The sequence below is a fragment of the Cupressus sempervirens genome, chromosome 11, assembly GCF_028749045.1.
Source record: "Cupressus sempervirens isolate cs-2001-9-10 chromosome 11, ASM2874904v1, whole genome shotgun sequence".
In the NCBI taxonomy this organism is placed as follows: Eukaryota; Viridiplantae; Streptophyta; class Pinopsida; order Cupressales; family Cupressaceae; genus Cupressus; species Cupressus sempervirens.
The window spans coordinates 728,686,203-728,709,024 of record NC_143128.1 but is presented as its reverse complement, the minus strand read 5'-3'; the positions used below and the strand labels follow the sequence as shown (position 1 = coordinate 728,709,024).

The 22,822-nt window shown below is 33.3% G+C and overlaps 1 protein-coding gene across 1 annotated transcript in view; it reads right to left on the bottom strand.

Moving 5' to 3' along the window:
• Positions 1-3,483, bottom strand: part of LOC149531705 (GTP-binding protein At2g22870-like) — a 108,903-nt gene extending 105,420 nt beyond the window's left edge. Inside the window, exon 1 of the mRNA XM_089809783.1 lies at positions 2,742-3,483. Within this exon, the coding sequence (XP_089665909.1) occupies positions 2,742-3,225 (484 nt within the window). The 5' untranslated portion in view covers positions 3,226-3,483. The remainder of the gene's footprint in view (positions 1-2,741) is intronic.
• Positions 3,484-22,822: the final 19,339 nt, after the last annotated feature.

The window sequence follows — 22,822 nt, the reverse complement described above, 5'->3', positions numbered from 1 at the left end:
AGCTCAATGATCCAAACTCCTCCCCAAGCACTCCTTTATAGTGATTTTACAACCTGGAAACCACTTGTGGTTTTACAAAACCATGGGCTTAACCATCATGCCACATATTGCCCATTTTTGACAGTTACATTACCAAGATGGAAAAACAACCAGGTTAAAATATTAATCCCATCTAAAATAATGTCCCCTAGTTTGGACCCCATAAAAGTCATATAATGAGTCACCAATGCTCTAAAAATGGCCCTCCTATATTCTACCATGGACAAGGCACATTTCTAACTCATACACCTATTTCCAATACATAAACATGTGGAAAACTACCACAAACTAATTTTGGAATTTTCTAGAAACAGCTTGCAAGGTTGAGACACTTTTCTCATCACCTTTGATACTGGCTCTTAGGGGGTTAAGATAAACAGAGGTTTCGTTAAACTCCTTCCAAAGAGTGGTGATAGGACCTTGGTTAAAAATTGGCGCCCGATCACTTTATTGAATATGTCTTACAAGATTATAGACAAGGTCCTTTCTAAAAGAATTTCTAATATCCTAAAATTAAATAGAGTTATCTTTGTCACCCAAACAGGATTTATTAAAGGTAGATATATATTAGAAAATCTAATCACTAGTTGGGAATCTTTACATTGGACTAAACACTCTGGTCAGAATGTTGGAATGATCCTCTTAGATTTTGAGAAGCCCTATGACAGAATAGAATGGGCATTTGTTTTGGGAATGCTTAAAGCTTTTGGCTTTCCTCCTTTCTTCTGTAGATGGATCTCTATTCTGTTTAAAGATTCTTCTACTATGATTGATGTGAATGGTGAACTTTCAGACCCTATTCCTCTTCAAAGGTCCATCAAGCAAGGATGCCCTATTGCTCCTTATTTATTTGTTATTGCAGCTGATGCTATGTTTTATATTCTAAGAGCAACTGATTTAAGTCCTCTCATCAAAGGCATCACTTTGCCCAATAATGAGGAATTAATAAATGCCCAATTTGCTGAAGATACTGCCTTGTTTCTGGAATTAGATAATACCAATTTTGATAATGTGATTCAGAGCCTCCAACTGTTTTGTTCTGCATCTGGCTCTAAAGTTGCTCCTCATAAATTCACTGTGATTGGTTGGACAGAACAACCTCCTAATTGGATTACTCAGAATGGTTGGATATGGAATGGTCGAAGGAATATTTTCAGCTACTTAGGTATCCCTTTTTCCATTGAACCCTCTGGCAAAGATATGTGGCAATGGGTATACTCTAAGATTGAGAAGAAACATCTTAAGTGGCAAACTCATATGCTCTCTCTTGCATGTAGAATTCAATTTGTTCTAAAAGTTCTTGCCTCCCATGTCATTTATTATTCTTCATCATGGTTAATTGCTGATTATCAATTTAATAAGTGTGAAAGGATTGAAATCTTACATCTGGGTTCAACTGGGAGACTCTTAAGAATAAATTTAATCTTCCTGCCACTCAAAAGAAAACTTTCACTCTGATTTGTAAAGCTACTGGGCCATTTTTTCCTGGTAAAATTCTTAATTCAGATTAATTCTTGCAGTATTTAGAATGGAAGGATGGTAACTTGTTATTTGATGGCTCTACTAAAAGAATTTATAACATGATGAAAGAGAAAGACTCTATTCTTAATTGGATTAACCATAGTTGGTATTTTGGTTGGCCGTACTCTAGATGGCACCTAATACTTGACTGTTTTTGCCATTTCCAAGTGATCCTAAGAAAGTTTGTTTCAGATGGATTATTTTGCTTAAAAAGCTTGCTGTCGGGTGTAGACTGGTCTCTTTGGGATTGGAGTCTGGCCTTTGTTCTTTTCGTGGACACCCTGAATCTTTTAATCATCTTTTCTTAGAATGTAGATTTGCTTGTGAACTGTGGTCTGTTTTTCTTGGCAAGCCCCTTAAAATTGGAATTGTAAAACTGGTATCTCTTGGTACGAGATTCTTGCTAAATTTGCAGAACCCTTTAGCATGAATTTGAATAAGTTTTGGTTTGTTCTTACTATGGAGATCTTATGGTTTCTTTGGAAGAGGAGAAATGAGGATATTTTCCAACACAGAAAGAGGGTGCTTACTGAGTTTAACTTTAAACTCACCCATTTTCATATCCTGTCACAGGTCTCTGCAGTTCTGGATGTCCCCAAAGACAGATTCATGACTTTGATCGAAGAGGGAGCCATGGTTCTCTTCAGGAAAGACAGTCACTCAGTCCAATACTTTGAAGCTTACTCTGATCTGCTCAATGAAAAAGAGAAGGAAAGGTTGAACAAATATATGCAGGAAAATACTCTTTCCAGGAACATTGATAGCCAGGATAGTCAGGAGGCCCACCCTCCAGATGGACAGGCTGATCAAGAACCTGACAATACAGAGAGTACTGATGATGCCATCCTGAATACTGTTGTCAACCAGTTCGCAAAAGTCAATGTGCAGCAATAACCATCCTTCTGAGTAGTTTTTCGTAGATGTTCGTATCTTATGTTATATCTGAGACATATGTAATGTATCTCGAACATATTAACAGTATAGTACCAAATGGTAAAGTACATGGACAAGCAGGGTGACAAACCCACATTTTGAAGCTACTTCTGTTTTATCTAGTTTTCAAACTATTTTAATATTTTTTTTTAAAAGTAAGCATAATAAAAATTGAAGACCTCCTCCCTCCTTGCTATGTAGATAGTTACACAGACAAAACAAACAAAATTAAAATTAAAAACTCCAACCTGGTTTCTTAGAAGTCATGGCAATATCCTTTCTGACTAAGCAATTGATTAGCGAAGATTTCCCCACATTGGAGCGCCCGAGCATGGCAAATTCAGGTTTGCCATCTTTAGGGCAATCTTTAGCCCTGACGCTGCTACCTTTAAACTCAACCTGCTTAATTTTTGCATCCCCTGCATATGGACCCACTATTATGTTTGACCCGGGCAACAACATATCTGCTTGTATTTCACTTCTCTCGACCCCTGGCGGCACAAAAAGCATGTCCAAGGGGGTTCCATTTTTGTCATTGCTGTTATCTGCTGTTTGTTTGCTGTTTAGTGGCACTGCAGATTTTGTGCTAAATTTGCCTATGGCAGCTACATTTAGAGGGGCTTTTAATGTTCTGCAGGCGAGAAAGATTCCAGTGAAAGCGTGACTGGTGAAGAAATTGGCACAAGTTGTACGAATCAATTGTGGGGAATGAATATAAGCTCTGAGCAGCATTCTGCCGAATACGGGGAAGAACGGTAATCTGAAAGGGTGGACAAAGCTAGCCTTCGGATGACATTTTGATCTCTACGGACTTCCTTAGTTGGAAAGAAGTTGCAGAAAAGTTTGATGGCAAACGAGTTGTGTGTGTTTATTATTATTTATTCGTTGCTGCACCGAGTGCATCCACGAGAGACTATGTTTGTGCTCAAATATTACACAACTTCCTACATTGCTATCGACAGTAAGCTCACGATCTGATAAAGGAAGATTATTTAGGCTTTCGCGATAAATAAATTTAATATATTTGGAAGAAGAAATTTTATTAAAAAATCAATATAAAATTACAAACTGAATGTAAACATTTGTGTTGACATAGCAGTTAAACATGTGCTATATGGTGCATTTGGGCTCTACCTACCCTAATGTGATTGTCATTTTCTAACATAAGTAAATGTGAGGAAGGAAAAATATATAACTAGAACTGTCCACTTTTTGAGAATTGCTAAAGTTGTCCTAGCAAACATAAAACGATCTTTGATGATGTCTAAGGAGAGTATGTAATGATGTCCATTCGGAATGTACACACTATTTGAAGTGGGTCATTGCAAAAGACGGAATTAAAATCATGATGGGCTCTAACCATGTTGCTATTTGCACTGTTGAACCAACTTGCTAATGTGGGGGCTTTGCATATTACACTTGGCGACAAAATCCCTGAGTTGATCCTGCAAATTGTTCAAAGTTTTCTTGAGGTCTAAGTTAGGCTTAATTGTAGATTGAAGAGTAAGGGTCTGAAGCAAAAGGTTGGCACAGATAACTATAGTCTCAAACTGAAGTGAGTAAAAGGTATGAGAGTAGGTAGCCAAGCACCGAAATCTCCAGAAATGCTTAAGAATGATTTTCCTAAAGGTTTGGGAAATAATAGTATGATAAGAAGAGAACCCAAGAAGGGAAGACTTCCTAAACCATTTATGAGAATACTAGGTAGGGAAAATAAGAGAAAGGTGGTGCCAAAGTTGGTGAACATGAGGGGTAGACCAAAACGCATGCATGACAAAATGGGCAACTTGGAGAGGGCGAAATAAAAGTAAGACGATCACCAACAAACACTTTAACATGAAGAATTTTCCAAGCCACTAATTAAGGTTGTGCATAAGCTTTAGATTAACATATTATTGCACTTAATTTGTTCCATCTATGTATGTTGAAGTTGCATTGCCATTTGGAATTAAGACGATGAGCCAAGGGAATAGGTTGTAGAATTTGTTTATACACAACCTTAAGAGGAAAAACTTAGAAACTTTTATCTGTTGACCACTTCCAAACTTTGAGAAAATTATCATGACATTGTGTATCTACAAAGGGAGGCCAACTGTGTTGTAACCAACTGCTGAATTTTTTGGATGGTGGTCTTATATGTTACGATAATACTAAATTGATTCTTAAGTTGATGTCATGTTTTCCAGCTATAGGACAAATTGTCCCATAAGTTCTAAAAACTTGAATGCCTTTTATAAAGAGGTGTCTACCTTTGAATTCCTTAATAATAGCAAGAGGATTATTATCTTGTCGGGCAAGATGGTTCCACTGTATTGAGGAAGATGCAAAACTCAAACCATGACTAAGGTTTTGATCATACCAAGATAAAGTTTTGGAAGTTGTTTGCCAAGCTTGCCAAATGGATTTAAATGGGGCAGACCCATGAGTCTTCAAATAAGGACAAAGAAGAATCTTGTCTTTCTAGCTGACCAAATATGGAAATGAGTTCTTTAATATATATACGTACATAGAGTAATGATATGGAATAGAGGCAACATTACCACTTGACACCTCGAGGGGGAGAAAAGAAGAAGAAAATTTTAACATTCATGAGACTAAATATAGTTTATAGCATGTTTTATCACTTTGAGCACATTAAATCTTTATCTATACAAAATGATGGTAAGGGTCTCAAGCTTCTCAATGTTCTCCTCACTGAATAAGTTATGCCAAGAGTAAGCAGTTAGAAAAATTGTAAATTTGACCATGTTGTCCTTAAAAGAAACACAATCAACAAGAAAATGGTGTTTAATTTCCACATTTTCATAATTGTAAAAGGTACATACCCACTCATCTTGATCCTCTTTAGGCCTTTTCCAATGCCTAGTCATTGTGGAGCTAATGCAAGTTAGTCCTCAACTAAGCAATAAGAAGTTTAGCTCTCCAAGCAATATTGGACCTAATGTAATGCTTTTGAAGTTTATCACTTATGGGATTAAACTCGTTGATATAGTATTTTTTCTTCTTGCCTATCTATTTACCCTAATTCCACTTATATAATTTATCCAAAATGAAGGTCTTAATTTCTTTTCTATTAGTGGACACATGTTGAAATGAATGTTTGATCTACTCATCCACTTGATGTTTTTTTGCATCCATGTCTTCTTCCTTTTGAACAAAATATCATTAAAGACAAGCTTAGGCCATCTAACATTTTCCATTTGTTGGATTCTTGTAAGATAGCAAAGGAGACGACTAATAGTGATAGCCTCAATAGTCCTCAACTAAGAAATATGAAGTTTAACTTTCTGAGCAATATTGACCCCAATGTAAGGCTTTTGAAGTTTGTCACCCATGGGATTAGACTTGTTGATATAGTATATTTTCTTCCTACATATCCCTCTACTCCAATTCCACTTATAAAATTTATCCAAAATGATGGCCTTAATTTCTTTGTTATTAGTGGGACACGTGTTGAAATGAATGTTCCAGCTACTCGTCCACTTGATGTTTTTTTTGCATCCATGTCTTCTTACTTTTGCACAAAATGTCATTAAATACAATCTTAGGCCATCTAATATTTTACATTTGTTGGATTCTTTAAGATAACAAAGGAGACAAATCATAGTGATGACCTCAATAGTCATGAACTGAGCAATAAGAAGTTTAGCTTTCCAAGCAATATTGGCCCCAATATAAGGCTTTTGAAGTTTGTCACCCATGAGATTAAACTCACCAATATAGTATTTTTTCTTCCTACCTAGCCCTTTACCCCAATTTCACTTATTAAATTTATCCAAAATCAAGGCCTTAATTTCTTTTCTATTAGTGGGACATGTGTTGACATGAATGTTCCATCGACTCATCCACTATATGTTTTGTGGCATCCAAGTCTTCTTCCTTTTGCACAAAACATCATTAAAGATAATATTAGGTCATCTAACATTTTCCATTTGTTGGATTCTTTTAAGATAACAAAGGAGATGAATCATAGTGATAGCCTCAGTAGTCCTCAACTAAGCAATAAGAAGTTTATCTTTCCAAGCAATATTGGCCTTAACGTAAGGCTTTTGAAGTTTGCCACCCATGGGATTAAGCTCACTTATATAGTATTTTTTCTTCCTGCCTATCGTTTTAACCCAATTCCACTTATATAATTTATCCAAAACGAAGGCCTTAGTTTCTTTGTTATTAGTGGAACACATGTTGAAATGAATGTTCCATCTACCCATCCACTTGATGTTTTGTTGCAACCAAGTCTTCTTCCTTTTGCAAAAAACATCATTAAAGACAATCTTAGGCCATCTAACACTTTCCATTTGTTTGATTCTTTTAAGATAAAAAAGGAGATGAATCATAGTGATAGCCTCAATAGGGGCAGCTCCTGTTTCACTTAACATGATATCATATAGGACCATGCACTTGATTTTGAACTTTCTAGTGATCAAACACTTAATACCCTCAATTTTCTTTCATCGGGAAATGGAAGTGTTTTTGGCCCACACCTCACAACCATAAAGAACAACCGGTAACACCAAAAGACTAAAAAGGGTTTAAGTAGTCTTACAATCCCAAACTATAGCCTCTCCACACCTGTTTTGAAGAGCATAAAAGGTCTTCCAACCTTGCAAAAAAAAAATTCCTACAGCTTTCTCATCTTAGATTCATGTTAAAGTCCATTTCAAGATATTTCTAATCCATAACGTCCTCAAGATTGTTGCCATTAAAATAAAACTTATGCTGATTTTTCTTTTTTCTAGTGGAGAACACCATGGTTCTAGTTTTGTTGATGTTGACTTGCATTCTCACCATAGTACAAAAGGTAAGTATTAATTTTCAATTGTGAAAGTACTTGCTCTAACTCCAAATAAAGGTCTCAGTGTTAAAATCCCACAATATTCTAAATAAGGTATTGAGAAAAAGATTTTGAGTGTTAGATAGTCACTATTTCATTCTTTCTCATGGTCGCCCAAAAGCGACATGGAGAAAGTCATTGCTAGGTCTAGTCCTAATTGGCTTGAAATTAAAAATGTTTGTGCAGAGTTTTGGCCTTTCTTGTTTAAGATTTTAAAACCATTAGGGAACACTCTTCAAATTATAGAATCAAGGGTTACCCTTCCACATTTACATTATAAGATTATTATCAATGCTCTTGCCCTGAGATTTAATATCCTAGGCAAAGTTTCTTTTAATTTTGACGAATAAGTATTTTGTTGGGATGTTGAGATTTTGAGCAACTTGAAAAGAGGAACAACCATAATAAAAGGGAGTCTCGTCTATTAAAAATAAATTAAAAATTAAAAACTCCTCCAATATTATTCAAAATGAGGAACCTTTAGAACATCCCATTTCCTGTATAATTTTTTAGGTGATCCAATCAAGCAACTCCTAAACCCCAAACATATATATTTGGTTGTTATCCTAGAACCTTTTCCTCTCTAGCTAAAAAATAATCTAGAAATGATAAAAATGTAGATGTGGATATATAGAATAATCAATTGTTGGGGGAGAAAGTTATGTTAGAAAGCAAGTGTACTTTGGTAGTTAACTCCTATGAGGGAGAGGTGTATCTTATAAACCCTCTATTCAATTATGAGTTTGATTTTATTCCTATAGGGGGACAATTCGTTAATCATGTCAATGCAGGAAAGGGGACCCCAACGATAGTGATGCCTAAGGAAGTCTAAATGCCTAGTAACTAGCCTTAAACACCATAAAAGAGAGAGAGAAATAATGCCATAGTGCTAAATTAATAATGCATGGTTACAATACCCCTATTGGGAAAGAGTTAGTGGTTTATGAAGTTGATATGGTAGATGTTCAAAGAAAGATGACTCTCTGCCATTTGTGGAAGTATTTAAAAAAAGGGAAACATTTAATAAACTTTATCTCTCTTAGTCTTGTGCATATAATATTGCCCCAATCAAAAGAATAGGGAGACACCAAAATGTTCAATAGACTTTATAAGAACCAAAAAAACATTAGTCATCCTTCCAAATGAATTTAAAGTTTGCTAGTTGGAATGTAAGAGGTCTTGAAATGAAAGATAGGAAGAAAGTTGTTATAGATTGGTGCAACAAAAATATGATATGTCATCAAGAGGTTAAAGTGATAGGATGTAATGTCTGCAATGTCCTAAATTTTATTTGGAATCAAGCTAAGTCCTATTATGATCGTGGTCGTGGTAGAGGTGGGGTTGCCATTTTGGTAGATCCTAGATGGACTGGAACAGGGTGTATTGGGTCACCATGAGTGACATGGGAATTGATGTTGGCATATGTAATATTTATTCCCCTAATGATTATAGGAAGAGAGCTTCCTTCTAGAGTTGGATCTCCACATTCCTCTCTAAGGTGCATTGGATTTTGATTGGTGAATGTAATATGATTGAATACAAAGAGGATAAAGTTGGTGGTTTGAGACATGAATGAAAGGAAATTAATGGTATATATATTATAATGTCGTTATTATTATTGTGTAATAAATTCAAAATGTAACATATATATATTGATATTTCTAAAATCATAGTACAATAATAATAACAACTTATAAATGTTTACTGACTAAAATTTGTTTGACCGACTAAGTTGAATGCATTATGCAAATTGATTGGTTTGTAAGTTGATCGAAAGCCACATACCTGATGGGATGTGATTCCACGGTTGAAGTCAAGTCCCAATCGAGTACGTGACTACCCTATTAGATACATATACGAGCATCAACTTGTCTTTATAATACAATGAACACATAAAATATTAAAAGGCTTCAAGCTATTTAATCATAGGTCAACAACAGTTTCCTCTTCATCGGTGAAAACAAATTTATTGGGACTTCTTACATAGCACGTACACTCTGCTATATCAGACATAAGATAAGAATTGACATGGAGTAAAGGATATATTGCATGGACATATATATCGATTGCAAGTATTTTCTATATAAGATCTTTGTATATATATTAATCTATAAATAGGCTAAAGACCCCTTGTGCATAAATTAATGATGCAAATTGAATAAATCTGATCAACAAGTTTTAACACTATCTATGCTAGTTATCATAGCTAACAAAACCAACATAGATATTGATAATAAAAATGAAATTGATTAACTAATAACATGTGTGCCTCATTTTGTTACTCTCCTTGGCTTTTTTTATACTTTACCATACCATTGATGACGTAATTTTCTTATTGGTATTGGCATCAAGATGTATATATCATGTGCTTGAATACATTTATGGTGATATGTATATGTTATCCTCATTTTGTACTTTAGTGTTACATCATACCCATTGATAGTGTTGATGGGGATAGCTACCATGATATATGGATTTTGTACATTGATTATATATGTAGATTTACATGTTGGATTCAATCATGCTTTAGTTCCACTATTACATGTTGAAAAATGATCTTACTTAAAGTGTAATATTTTAAGCATCATGATTACATATATCATCTTTTCATATCCAAACCATATCATTTACTAGATTATTTTCAATGGATGTGCATATTTGATATTGTATCATTAGTAGATATTTATGATACACTTTGACTATTTCTATATTAGACAAGTATGCTTGATATTTATCATGAAGGTAGAAACATGTTATCGATACTAAATGTTAACTAATTAAAAGTTACTAGTTTCAATAAAAAAATATTTTTTGTTACTCATTCTCATCTCACTCAAAATCAAACCATGGTAAGCGATATATGTGTATAAACTAATGACCAAGAATAATATTAACTACCACTTGCACCTAAAGAGGTTCAAGGGATAGGCCAACAGGGCATTATAGTTAAAAAATCTAATGTAAAAAATTAAAAAACTTTATTTTTGTATAAAAATATAAATTTTATATGTATATATATATATATATATATATATATATATATATATATATATATATATATATATATTGTTATAAGTGATATTTTATTGATGACATTTAAAAAGATTTGCATGAAGACATAGTAGGCCTTGAAGTCTTAATTTTCAGATACCCCTCATTACATTGTATCAAACAATAGGCCTTAAAGCCAATATTTTCAAATCCCCCCATTACACTACAACTAAAATTATCGTAGACCCCTTCAAATATGGATTAGAACACCCTATAAACTACCTAACACCACACAACCAAGTGCTAACTTAAACCTTATAAACAGGCACAATTTGAACGAAGAGATGGGCCCTAATATAGAAAATTGACTTCCGAATGAGACAAATAGAAGCTCACTCATCAATTCCCCAGCATAGCATCATTTCCTCCCTTGTCTCATTGAGAATCACTTCACCAACTGTGTCCATTTTTCCCTTCTTCCTTCCCAGTATAGGTGGAAATACCTCCCTTTCAATTTTTCTATAATTTTATTCCCTAACTTTGCTTGGTTTATGCTTATGTTTTATCCTCCTTTCCTTTGCCATATGCCTATGATCTTCCTCCCATTTGACTATGAAGCGAAGAAACTCCATCCACATTGAATGAGTGTCCTTCATCCTCTGCCAAACTAGTGTTGAAGGACTCAAAATGATTAACAATTGTAGCCATCCTCTGGCTCTTCAACACATCTCCAAACACCCTTGATAGTGCAAAATCCAGCTCCCACATCCACCATGTCAAGCCACCTCTGATACCCGAAGTGTCAATTAGGTTCCAAACACAGGTCAATCATTTTGGAAACCTCAAATACCACACACAAGATAATGAATAAATTTCCAAATTAGTTCATGGATGGAAGTCATTTTGCATGAACTTCGTACCTAATAGTTGTGTAATGATTCTAATGAATTCATCTTCATCAATACAAAACACCTCTCCAAGATAGTGAGGTGAGACCTCACTATGAAATCTAGGTGTTTGTTTCTTCTTTGGCGTCATTAGAAAATAAGTTATCTCCATTTCACCCTCTTCTTGCTATAGAAAGACAATGACATTCGGATCTTGGCACTATTTAACTTTTACCATTTTCTAGAAAGTTCACTAGTCACCTATGTCACCGAGAGTGACACCTCATGAGTGTGGCCTCTATACATTTCTACCTATAGCCTCAACACATTCATGTGTACTTCTCACTAACACCAACTAGCCTCCTCTCCTCTCTAGCATTGTTGGTGTCCTTTCATTCAGTTGATCAACTAAGGGAAAGGTGATTTAATTTTATGATCAACTATCAAATCCATCTAGAAGCCTTTGTATCCTTCTAATATACTTATCCAGGAACCAACCATCCATATTACCTTTTATAATTCCATTCCTCACAATTTACAAGTCTCCGTAGAGATGAACCTTCTTACCCCCATATTCCTTAGCAACATTAAGAGCCAAACTCGTTGCCTGGCATTCAACCACATTATTCGTCCCCTCCATTAAAGCCTTCACTCCTAATATCAAGACATTTATAAATTGTCTATATTAGTTAATATATTAATAATATAATTTATAATTAAATCAATTATTTATTTATATATATATATATATATATATATATCATAAGAATACTTAAAGGCCATGTATAAAGATTTAATGAAATAAAATAAAATAAAATGTCCTTGATCATTGTAAGAGGCTTAAGCAAGATGATTCAGAGCATAAACATTTGTTAAGGTAGGGAAGGTATTTGATGGGTTGTAGATATTCTAGCTGTGAAAAATCTTCATAAGAATACTTAAGAATATATATAATTTCATAAGAATACTTAAAGGCCATGTACAAAGATTTAATGAAATAAAATGTCCTTGATCATTGTAAGAGGCTTAAGCAAGATGATTCAGAGCATAAACATTTGTTAAGAAAGGGAAGGTTTTTGATGGGTTGTAGATATTCTAGCTATGAAAAATCTTCAATAGACATGCATACAAAATGTACAAACATCAAACAAGGTGTATGAATAAGATGGTATAATTGATTTTTATTTCATGGAATACAATAATTTAGTAGTATAAATTTACAATTTATTAGAAAGGATTTTACAAAATTTTGATTGGTTAGAAGAATTCTATCAAATACAATATGTATAAACTTGAAAACAAAGAAAACACATACAATTAAGAATGCAACCATGGTTTATGGACTAGGACTATACAATTTTAAGACCATGTATTCTCTCTAATTGATCCTCACATGTAAGCATTGATTTTATTCCTCAAAGTTGGAGATTGTAGAGGGAGTAAGGCTACTTGAATACATGTCTTTATTCATGGTCCAATAAAAAAATGCAAGTCATTTACACCAGTCTTCTCTACTATTCATCCAATATTTCAAAAAATTAAATGAATATTTCATATTGTATATAGATTGGATGAGTACTATTAGATTTATTTTAGCTCTTATTGGTAGTCTTGATTTGGAATTATTATATAGATGTTAAAACAACCTCCTTGCATGATTATTCCTCTGAGGAGATTTATATGCAACAACCAAAAGGTTTTGACGAAAAAGGTGAGGAGAGTTAGATTGAAAAAATGTTATATGGTCTAGAATAGGTACCAAGGTGTTGTTACAAGAAGTTTTATTCCTTCATAATGAATATATGGTTTAATATATGTTAGGTTGATCATTGTGCCTATTTTTAAAGGTACAATGATGACAATTTTATCATTTCACTTTTGTATGTAGATCATATATTGATTGTAGATCCTAGCATGGGTAGAATCATCCATTTGAAAGCTCAACTTTTTAGGGAGTTTGACATAAAGGAATTAGGAAGTTCAAAATAGATTTTTCGAATGAGGATACATAAAGACATGTATAAAAGGAAATTATGGTTGCTAAAGAAGACTTATGTGGAAAAGGTTCTACAATGCTTCAATATGTAGAATTCCCAACCAGTTAGTGTTAGCCCCAACTAATATTGTAATTGATGTTGCTATGAGTGTATGTAAAAAAATCATATCAGTTGTTATATTTTCATTAATGTCAAAGTCTTAATTGACTAGACATTATGCTAACTCAAGAAAGTACCATATCATTTGATTGATGAAGATAGAGTTGATATGTAAGGTATTTAATGGGTACTTAAATGAGCTAGATAATGATTATGTACTATTGGTTTGATTATTTTACAATCATGTATTGTTGCAATATGTTGAAGATCACAAGATTAATTGTGTCACAAGATAAATGACGGGAGATTGTATTCACCATGTGACACAATACTGCTCGAGCAATTGCAACGAGGATGAAGTACACAATATTGCCCAAGCAAGTTGTTCTTAACTGAGTTATATGTTGTCTGAGTAAATGTAATGTTTACTAAGTGGCAACCAGATGAACAAGATTAAAAAAATAGAATCTGGGGCCGACTTTGATGGAAATTTGGAAAGTTCAAGAAGGTCTATTGCAAGAGTCAAAGTTCTTACAAGATCAATGATGGAGAAAAATCAAGAAGTATCTGACGAAGGAATCTGAAGAAGGATAAGGATGGAAACAAATTTCTCTATAAATTTATATTTTCTATGTGCCTAAATTCATTGTATGAAGGAATTTAGTTGCAAAACCAATTTCGATGATTCTAATTAAGCAGAAATAGATGGAAGGATTTGGAAACGTTGAGAAATCTATTTAAGGAGGAGAAAATAAAAGTTTTAGGTTGCTAGTTTGAAGTGATTAATGAATTGAGTGAGATGTTGTTCAAGAGTTGATGAAGCTAAAAGAGATATGATTTATCATTGAAAGTTGTTGTGGAATGCAAATTTTTTGAAGGAGAAGAAAGCAAGTGAACTGAGCCAAGCAGAGAAAAGAAAAAGAAGTTATCGAGTGACTAAAAGACACAGTTAGAGAAAGAATCTAGATTTGATCAAGAAAAGGTAGTTATTTTTTTCTTACATATCACTTTATAGTGTTTACAATTTAACCATTGTAGAAGAAAATCTCATAAGCACCGAGTAGACCTAAGAAGTCTGTGAAACCCTATATGGTAACATCAATTAGTGTGTTTGTAAGTCCTTTTAATCAGGCTACTCTTTTGGGTCCTAGACAAGGAGTAATAAGGTCTAGATGATCTTTTGGTGAAATCATCTAAGAATTTTATTTTTAAAAAGTGTATGTAACCTTTAACAAGGTAGTCTCCTAATAGAGATCACTTTAGAAGAGTAAAAATTTTGGGATGGTGGTCCTAGGTGCTTTTTCCCTTAACAGGGTTTCTGCATTAAATATTGGTGTCAAAATTGTGTGAATGTTATTTATGTTGCAAGTTGATTTACAATTTTTTAACATTTTACTGCAACTCAGTAATAACTAAGCTTTCACTAGGTAATAAATGGAAATTTACTAATAGTCGATAATGCAAGGAACAATTTGTTAATAGTTTGAGAAGAAGTTAATTTATGAGTTACGTGTATGTTATGTCTACCCAGTGATTGGATGTATTGAAATTATTGTTGTTAATGTTCATGTTGTTTTGATGGTGATGAAAGTTTGAAGGGACTGTGAGATAAAAATACATAAATGATTCATCCCCTAGTTATCTAAAAATTTGGTATCAAAGCACAAGTGCTTGAAGGAAGAAGTTTGAAGGTACTTAAGCTAAAGATCAAGATGCATAAGTGAGGGCCACCAAAGCTGAACAAGGAGAACTTTTCTTCATGGAAAGACCAAATAAAGCTACATCTTTAGGTATTGGAGATAATGTTACACATGGGTTAGAAAATGAATTTGTCATGCCTATTACTCCTCTAACTGTGGATCAAATGAGTAAGAAGAGGAATCATAATAGTATGATGATTGATATTGCATCTAGGCTCACTATTGTTGAATTTGATGATGTTAATAACTGTAGCATTGTAAAGAAAATGTTGGACAAATTGAAGCTAGTTTGTGGAGGAGATGACATTGTAAGAAGAGCTAAAGTTGAAAGCTTGAGAGGTAAGTATGATGACATGAGGATGAAAGAAGATGAAAATGTTGCACACTATGTGAACCGAATCAAAGATGTTGTGAGTGCAATAAGAGCTATTGGAGGAAAAATCTTGGAGTCTAAAATTGTAAGTAAAATCTCAAGAACTCTTTTACATGTTTATGCTATCAAAGTTTCTATTATTCAAGAAGTAAGAGTTATACCTAGTCATGATCTAACACTTGATAGTTTAGTTGGTTGTTTGATTGCATTTGAGTTGAGCAATTATGATAACAATATGGTTACAATTGGAAATGATTTTAAGTCTTCACTAACCATCAAAAATCCAAAGAAATAGAAGAAATCAAAAGAAGAAATTAATTCTTGAAACTGAATATGATCTAGATGAGATTGAAGCATTGCTTACAAGAAGGTTATCAAGAGGTAAAGGTAAATCCAAAGGTTAACTACCCCTAATCTTTTGAGAGATTTTTAGAAGCATGAATGCTGATAATATTTCTATGGGGAAGTATTATAGATATGTTACTACTATGATATGTTACATTAATGATTGGGTTTTTCATTGATGTCAACATAGTAGTTTTCTGTGGTATCTGATAGAAGAGCAACAGAAAGATCAAGTTGGTATGGATGACTAGTTGAGTATTCTCACTATTTGAGGTTATGAGAGATACTTCTGAGTATCTAGTATATGTAGTTAACGTTGGATGAAGAAATGATAAGTCTGGAAGAAGTTATGTAAGTTTTGGTAATGTTTGTTTTGAGATAGAGTTTACAAAGGCATGATCTGGTAAACTTTTTATATCTCTTAGCAGAGTTGTTATCTTGAGAATCGAGGTTGAGGATGTGAAGAAGACATGTTGGTGATGACATGGCTAAGTTTACTCATTGCAATATTACATGTACAAAAATATATTCAAGTTGCAAGGCAGAAGATTAATGTTATCGCTAAGCATAACGTGTTCTTAATGTGGTCCTATAATGATTAATTGAGAAGGTCTAACAATCGACTTAGAGAACTATTTTATGGACTCAGTATAAAGGAAGGACATTTTCCTTTATCATAAGGGAGAGATACATGACATGAAGAAGTGATTGTAAGTAGCAGTGAGAGCAGAATGTGGAGTTGAGCGGAGCAGAAGTGGAAGTGAAGGAAACTTCATTGCTGAGGTTTTGTCGAGTGATTCGAGGATTGATATTTGGATCCGAGGTTCATGACCTAGTCTACAAGGTCTAATAGCATTTGGTTTGGTTGAAATAACAAAGAAAAAAAGAACATAACAGTAAATTACATGTTTGAGCATTGAGATCTTCTTGTAGTTGAAATTGCATGTTTGGGCAGTGGGCTCTTCTTGCATACATTGTACTATAACTCCTAACAGGGTTAGCACAACTCCTAATAGGGTTGGAATCTCCTAACAAGGATTTAAAGTCTCCTAATAGGGACTCATATGTACTAAACATTGTAACAGACTCCTATTAGGGTCCATCTTCTAACAAGGAGCTTATATATCAATATATCATCTTGTGGGCATCATTCCTACTGGGGTTTTCCCTCCGATCAAGGGTTTGCCTAGTTAACATATCTAGTGTAATTATCTATGTACATCTTATTATGGTTGTTATTTACTTTGGTTGAATGGTTAAGTTTTTTTTTAAAGATAAATGTTTTAATTATTGGATAATTGATTCACCCCCCTCCCCCCTCTCAGTTACTTGGTGGACTATTGTTTCTAACATGATCTATTTCAAATGTAATGAGGTTGGTCACTTTTCTATTAAATGTTCTAACTGAGGAAAGTATGATAGAAATGATAAAAATGATATAAAAGATTACATGTACAAGAAGAATAGAGATTACAAAGATAAAGGCAAGAACTCGTGCTACATTATTGAAGAAGAGCATGCCAAGACAAGTTCTGATGATGACAAGGGAGTAGTTGAAATGGTCTATATTGCAATCAAGGAAGAGCCAAATGGTGAAAGGTATGAGGATAAAACTACCCTTATTTCACTGTTACAAAGAATGATTCATGGATTATTGATAGTGGTTGTTCGCAACATATGACTAGTGATCTAAGCAAGTTTGAAATTTTGAAGAAATTGATGATGGTGGAACTGTTAAGTTTGGTAGTGATGTTCCATACTTTATGAAAGGTTAAGGATCATTGATGCTAAATGATAAGATCATATGTGATGATGCATATTGGGTTCAAGGACTCAAATATAATATGTTGAGTGTTATAGAATTGAATAACTCATGTCACAAACTTGAATTTGAGAAAAGATAGGTCAAAATATTTGATGATGAAGTTCATCTAATTGGAACAAGAGTACAAACCAAAGGTAACTTATTCTACCTTGACCTTACAATTGATACATGTTTATTTTCTAGAATTTGAGGATGTGTGGTTATGACATAAAAGGTTATGTCATTTAAACTTTGAAAATATATTGAAAATTAGTAGAAAGAAAAGAGTAAAAGGCCTACCAAATCTATAAAAACCTAATAATGCTATGTGCAAAGAATGTCAACTTGGTAAGATGACAAAGTCTAGTTTTTGTAGCAAGTCACACACTTCCAATGATATTCTAGAATTAGTGCATACTGATTTATGTGGTCCAATTGGAGTTGATAGTTACCATGGTGATAAATACTTTATATTGTTTGTGGATGATTATTCAAGGATGATGACTGTAATATTCATGAAATTGAAATCACATGGTTTTGATATGTTTAAATGGTACAAAGCAAGAGTTGAAAAGGAAACTGGTAAACCTTTGAAATGTTTAAGATATGATAGAGGTGGTGAATTGTTGAATTCACTAACATTTTATAAGAATGGTTTCAAAAGAAATTTATTTGCACCAAGGACACTGCAATGGAATGTTATTGTTGAAAGGAGAAATAGATCTATCATGGGCTGTGCACAGACTATGCACGAACACTAGTGATTGAAAAGGATGTCTCTCATATATTTTTGAGAGAAGCAATTAGTACTATGGTTTACACATTGAACCAACTTCAACTAAAGAAAGGAACAAACAAGACACCGTATGAGCTATGATATGGTCATACACCAAATGTAAGTTATTTCAAGATATTTGGAAGTAGATGTTACATTCACAAGGATGCTAGGAATAGTAAACTTAATGTTAAAGGAGATAAAGGCACATTCCTAAGATTTCATCTAAGAGCAAGGTTTACAAATGTCTAGACAAGAATACTACCAAGATGATTGAAAGTACAAATGCAAGATTTGATGAGTTTGTAGAGAAGAACAATCTGGAAAGCAAGAAGGAACTTGGAGACTACACCAAGTTTGTTTATGTCTATAATGATGCACCAGATACTCTACCCAAGTTACAATATACGTGTACCAAGCATCAACCAATAGCACCCGAGTCATAGACAGTTCTACCCGAACATGTTAGACTAATGAGATATTTCCTAATTCACTCTAGTTCACTTAAGCTAAACTTTAGGCTTATAATAATTAATTATTTTTATGCAACCTAGGTTAGACCTTTCTAGGGTTTCAATCTCCTTTATAAGGATGATCTCTCATTGTAAACATTAATTAAGAATTGAGATTAATTCATTGTTGATTATAGAAATCTACTTTTTTTGTCATCAAGAATGTCTCATCTATGGATCTGGCAATTTATGCCTCCATAGCTTTTTGCTTCTCTCTTCTATAATATGTGTTTGCATGCAAGTGATTCTTGGGAGTTGTGGGGTTGATCTTCCATCAACCTCAACGAAACATCAGATAGCTACACTCGAGCATTAGAAAATGGTTATTGAATCTCAACGAGTTATACATGAGCACTAGATAGTTACACGTAAGCAGGAAGCTAAACTCCAACCGAGTGAAGGAAATGTTGAAAATTAGAGAACTGAACCTATATTAACCAAGGATGTGAGAAAAGACCATTCATAAGAAAAAATAATTGGAGATAGAAGGGTAGGAATATAGACAAGAAATAAAAAAAAGAGAAGGTACATGTTTACTTGTTGATTTTGAGCCTAGATCAGTTAAAGATGCATTGAATGATGATTGTTGGATTAATGCTATAAATGAGGAGATTGATCAAATTGAGAAGAACAACACATGGACACTTATACTGAAACCTACTGATAAGAATGTAATTGGAACAAAGTGGATTTTCATAAATAAATTGAATGAGAATAGATAAGTGGTAAGAAAAAAGGATAGATTAGTCTACAAAGGTTATGCCCAAGAAGAAGGATTTGACTATGGTGAGACTTTTGAACATGTTGGGAGATTGGAAGGAGTAAGAACTCTATTGTCTTATGCTACATACAATAAATTCAAAGTATATCAATGGATCTTAAATCTACATTTTTGAATGGAATACTTAAAGAGGAAGTCTACATTGAACAACCAAAAGGATTTGTTGATCTTGGAAATAAGGACATGGTTTGCAAGTTGAACAAAACATAGTATGGACTAAAGTAAGCCGCAAGAACATGGTATGAAAGGTTATACTCATATTTGATTAAGATAGGATTTTCTAGAACAAGTGAAAAAAAAATTTGTATTTGTAGAATGAATCACAAGACAAGTTGTTGATTGTTGAAATATTTGTTGATGACATAATATTTGAAGGAAATGATATGTTGAGTAAGTCATTTGCTGATCAAATGAGTACTGAATTTGAAATATCAATTTTTGGAGAAATAAAAAAATTCATTGGATTAAAAATATGTCAAACACCTAAAGGCATCTATGTTACTCAATCCAAGTATGAGAAAGAAATCTTGAAAACATTTGGGATCGATGAGTCTAAACTAGTCGGTACATGTATGGTAATTGGAGTGAAATTGTCAAAGGAATATACTACTGGTGAGTTTGATCAAACACAATACAAATCTATGATTGTAAATCTACAATATGTTGTACATAGTATACCAAACATTTCCCTAGCTCTTGGAATTGTTGCAAGATTTTCATATAATCCAAGGGAAACACATTTGACTGATGTAAAAAGGATATTTAGATATCTTAAAAGAATTGAAGATTATGGAATACGATATAAAAAAGAAGATGCCTTTAGTCATAAAGTCTATACAAATATTGATGACAAAAAAAGCACAAGTGGAGGAGCATTCTTTTTAGGAGAAAAGTTGATCACATGGATAAGCAAGAAATAAAGTTGTATTTCACAATCTACTGTTGAAGCTGAATATGTTGTTGTTGCAATCAATTTTTCAAATATTGTATGGATCATACATCTATTGGAAGGAAAGCAAGAAGAAGTAATTGATCTTGTCACCATTTACTATGATAATGAAAGTGTTATAAATTTATCTAAAAGTCTAGTGATGCATGCAAAGACAAAGAGCACATCTGTCAAGTATCATTGCTTGAGGGAGCCAGTATAAGAAAAATAATTTAGGCTTGAGTATGTAAAGTCAAAGGAGCAAATTGCTCATGTATTCACCAAGATATTGCTTAAGGATTCTTTTAAGTATCTAAGAGGTAAACTAGGGGTCCTGTCACTATCCAAAATTCACTAAGTAAAGTTGAATGTTGCATGAATTCATGAATAAATTGAAATATCTTATGGAGTTGATGCATAAGTGTTCACACTTTAGGATAATTTTTGAAGTTGTGAAGTTAACTGTGATGAATCTAATATAATTTATACACACAAGGTACAAAGGTAATTACAAGGTTTTATAAGTTTCACATTTGAAATGTACAATGACCTTTAGTATTGTTGTCAAAGGGGGAGAAGAGTAACAAAGGGGAGAATAACTAGGAAAAGAGGAGATAACCGAGAAGATGTACAAAGGGGAAGAACATACCAAAAGGAGAGAATATGTTGAATAGAGATCATAATTAAAGGGGGAGTAATGTTGAAAAAGTTGAAGGTTTGTTGTTGCCGAAGATACAAACCGAGTATCAGTTTGAAGAACCAAAATTGCAAAATTGTGTTTCTCACAATGCATACATTTGATTTTCTTATGTAATGTTTTGTAATGTAAAATCTTATGTCATGTGTTAACATCAATGCCAAAGGGGGAGATTGTTAGCCCGAACTAAAATTGTAATTGATGATGCTATGAATGTATGTAAAAAAAAGTTATATTGGTTGTTATATTATCATTGATGTCGTAGTCTTAATTAACTAGACATTATGCTAACTCAGAAAAGTGTTATGCCATTTGATTGATGATCAACATTTGAAGAAAATATGATGAAGATAGATTTGATATGTAAGGTATTCAATGGGTGCTTGAATGATTTCTACAATGATTATGTAATATTGGTTTGATTATTTTACAATCATGCATTGTTGCAATATGTTGAAGATCACAAGCTTAACTATGTCACAAGGTTAATGAAGGGAGACTGAACTCATTAGGTGACCAAAGTGTTGCTTGAGAGATTGCAAGGAAGATAAAGTACACAATGTTTTCCATGAAAGTCAATGTTAACCAAGTTATATGTTGCCTAAGTAAATGTAATGTTTACTGAGTGACAACCGGATGAACAAGATTGAAGAATTATAATTTGAGGTTGACTATGATGGAAATTTGGAAAGTTTGATGAGGTCTATTTTGAGAGTCAAAGATTTGTTTCAAGATCAATGATGGGGAAAAATCAAGAAGGATATGGAAAACAATTTGAAGAAGGATAAGGATTGGCATAGAGTTCTATGTAAGGTTATATTTTCTATCTACCTAAATTCATTGTATGAAGGAATTTAGTTGCAAACATATGATCAACGATTTTGATTACATGGAAAAAGATGGAAAGATATGGAAGCATTAAGAAATTTTTTTTAAGGAGTAGAAAATGATAGTTTTAAGTTGTTGGTTTGAAGTGGGCAATGAATTGAGTGAGATGTTTCTTGAGAGTTGATGAAGCTGAAAGAGATATGATTGATAATTATTGTGGAATGCAAAGTTGTTAAAGGAGAAGAGAGCCAAGCAGAGAGAATAAAAAGAAGTTGTCGAGTGAGTAAAAGATAGAGTTAGAGAAAGAGTTGAGATATGATCAAGCAAAGGTAGTTATTATTTCTTATAGATCACTTTATACTATTTACAACTTAACCATTGTAGTAGAAACCTCAAAAGTACCAAGTGGGCCTAAAAAAGTGGTGTTTGTAAGTCCTTTTAATTAGGCCACTCTTTTTGGTCCTAGATAGAGAGTGATAAGCTCTAGATGATCTTTTGGTGAACTGATCTAACAAAGTCACATTAATAAAGTGTATGTAACCTTTTACAAGGTAGTCTCCTAACAAAGATCACTCCAGAAGAGTGAAATTTTTGGATTGCTAGTCCTAGGAAATTTTCCCTTAACATGCTTTCCAAGTGAAATATTGATGTCAAAATTGTTTGAATGTTATTTGTGTTGCAAGATGATTTATAATTTTTTTACAGTTTACCACAACTCAGTAATAGCTAATTTATCACTAGCTAATAACTGGAAATTTGTTGACAATAAGTAATCTAA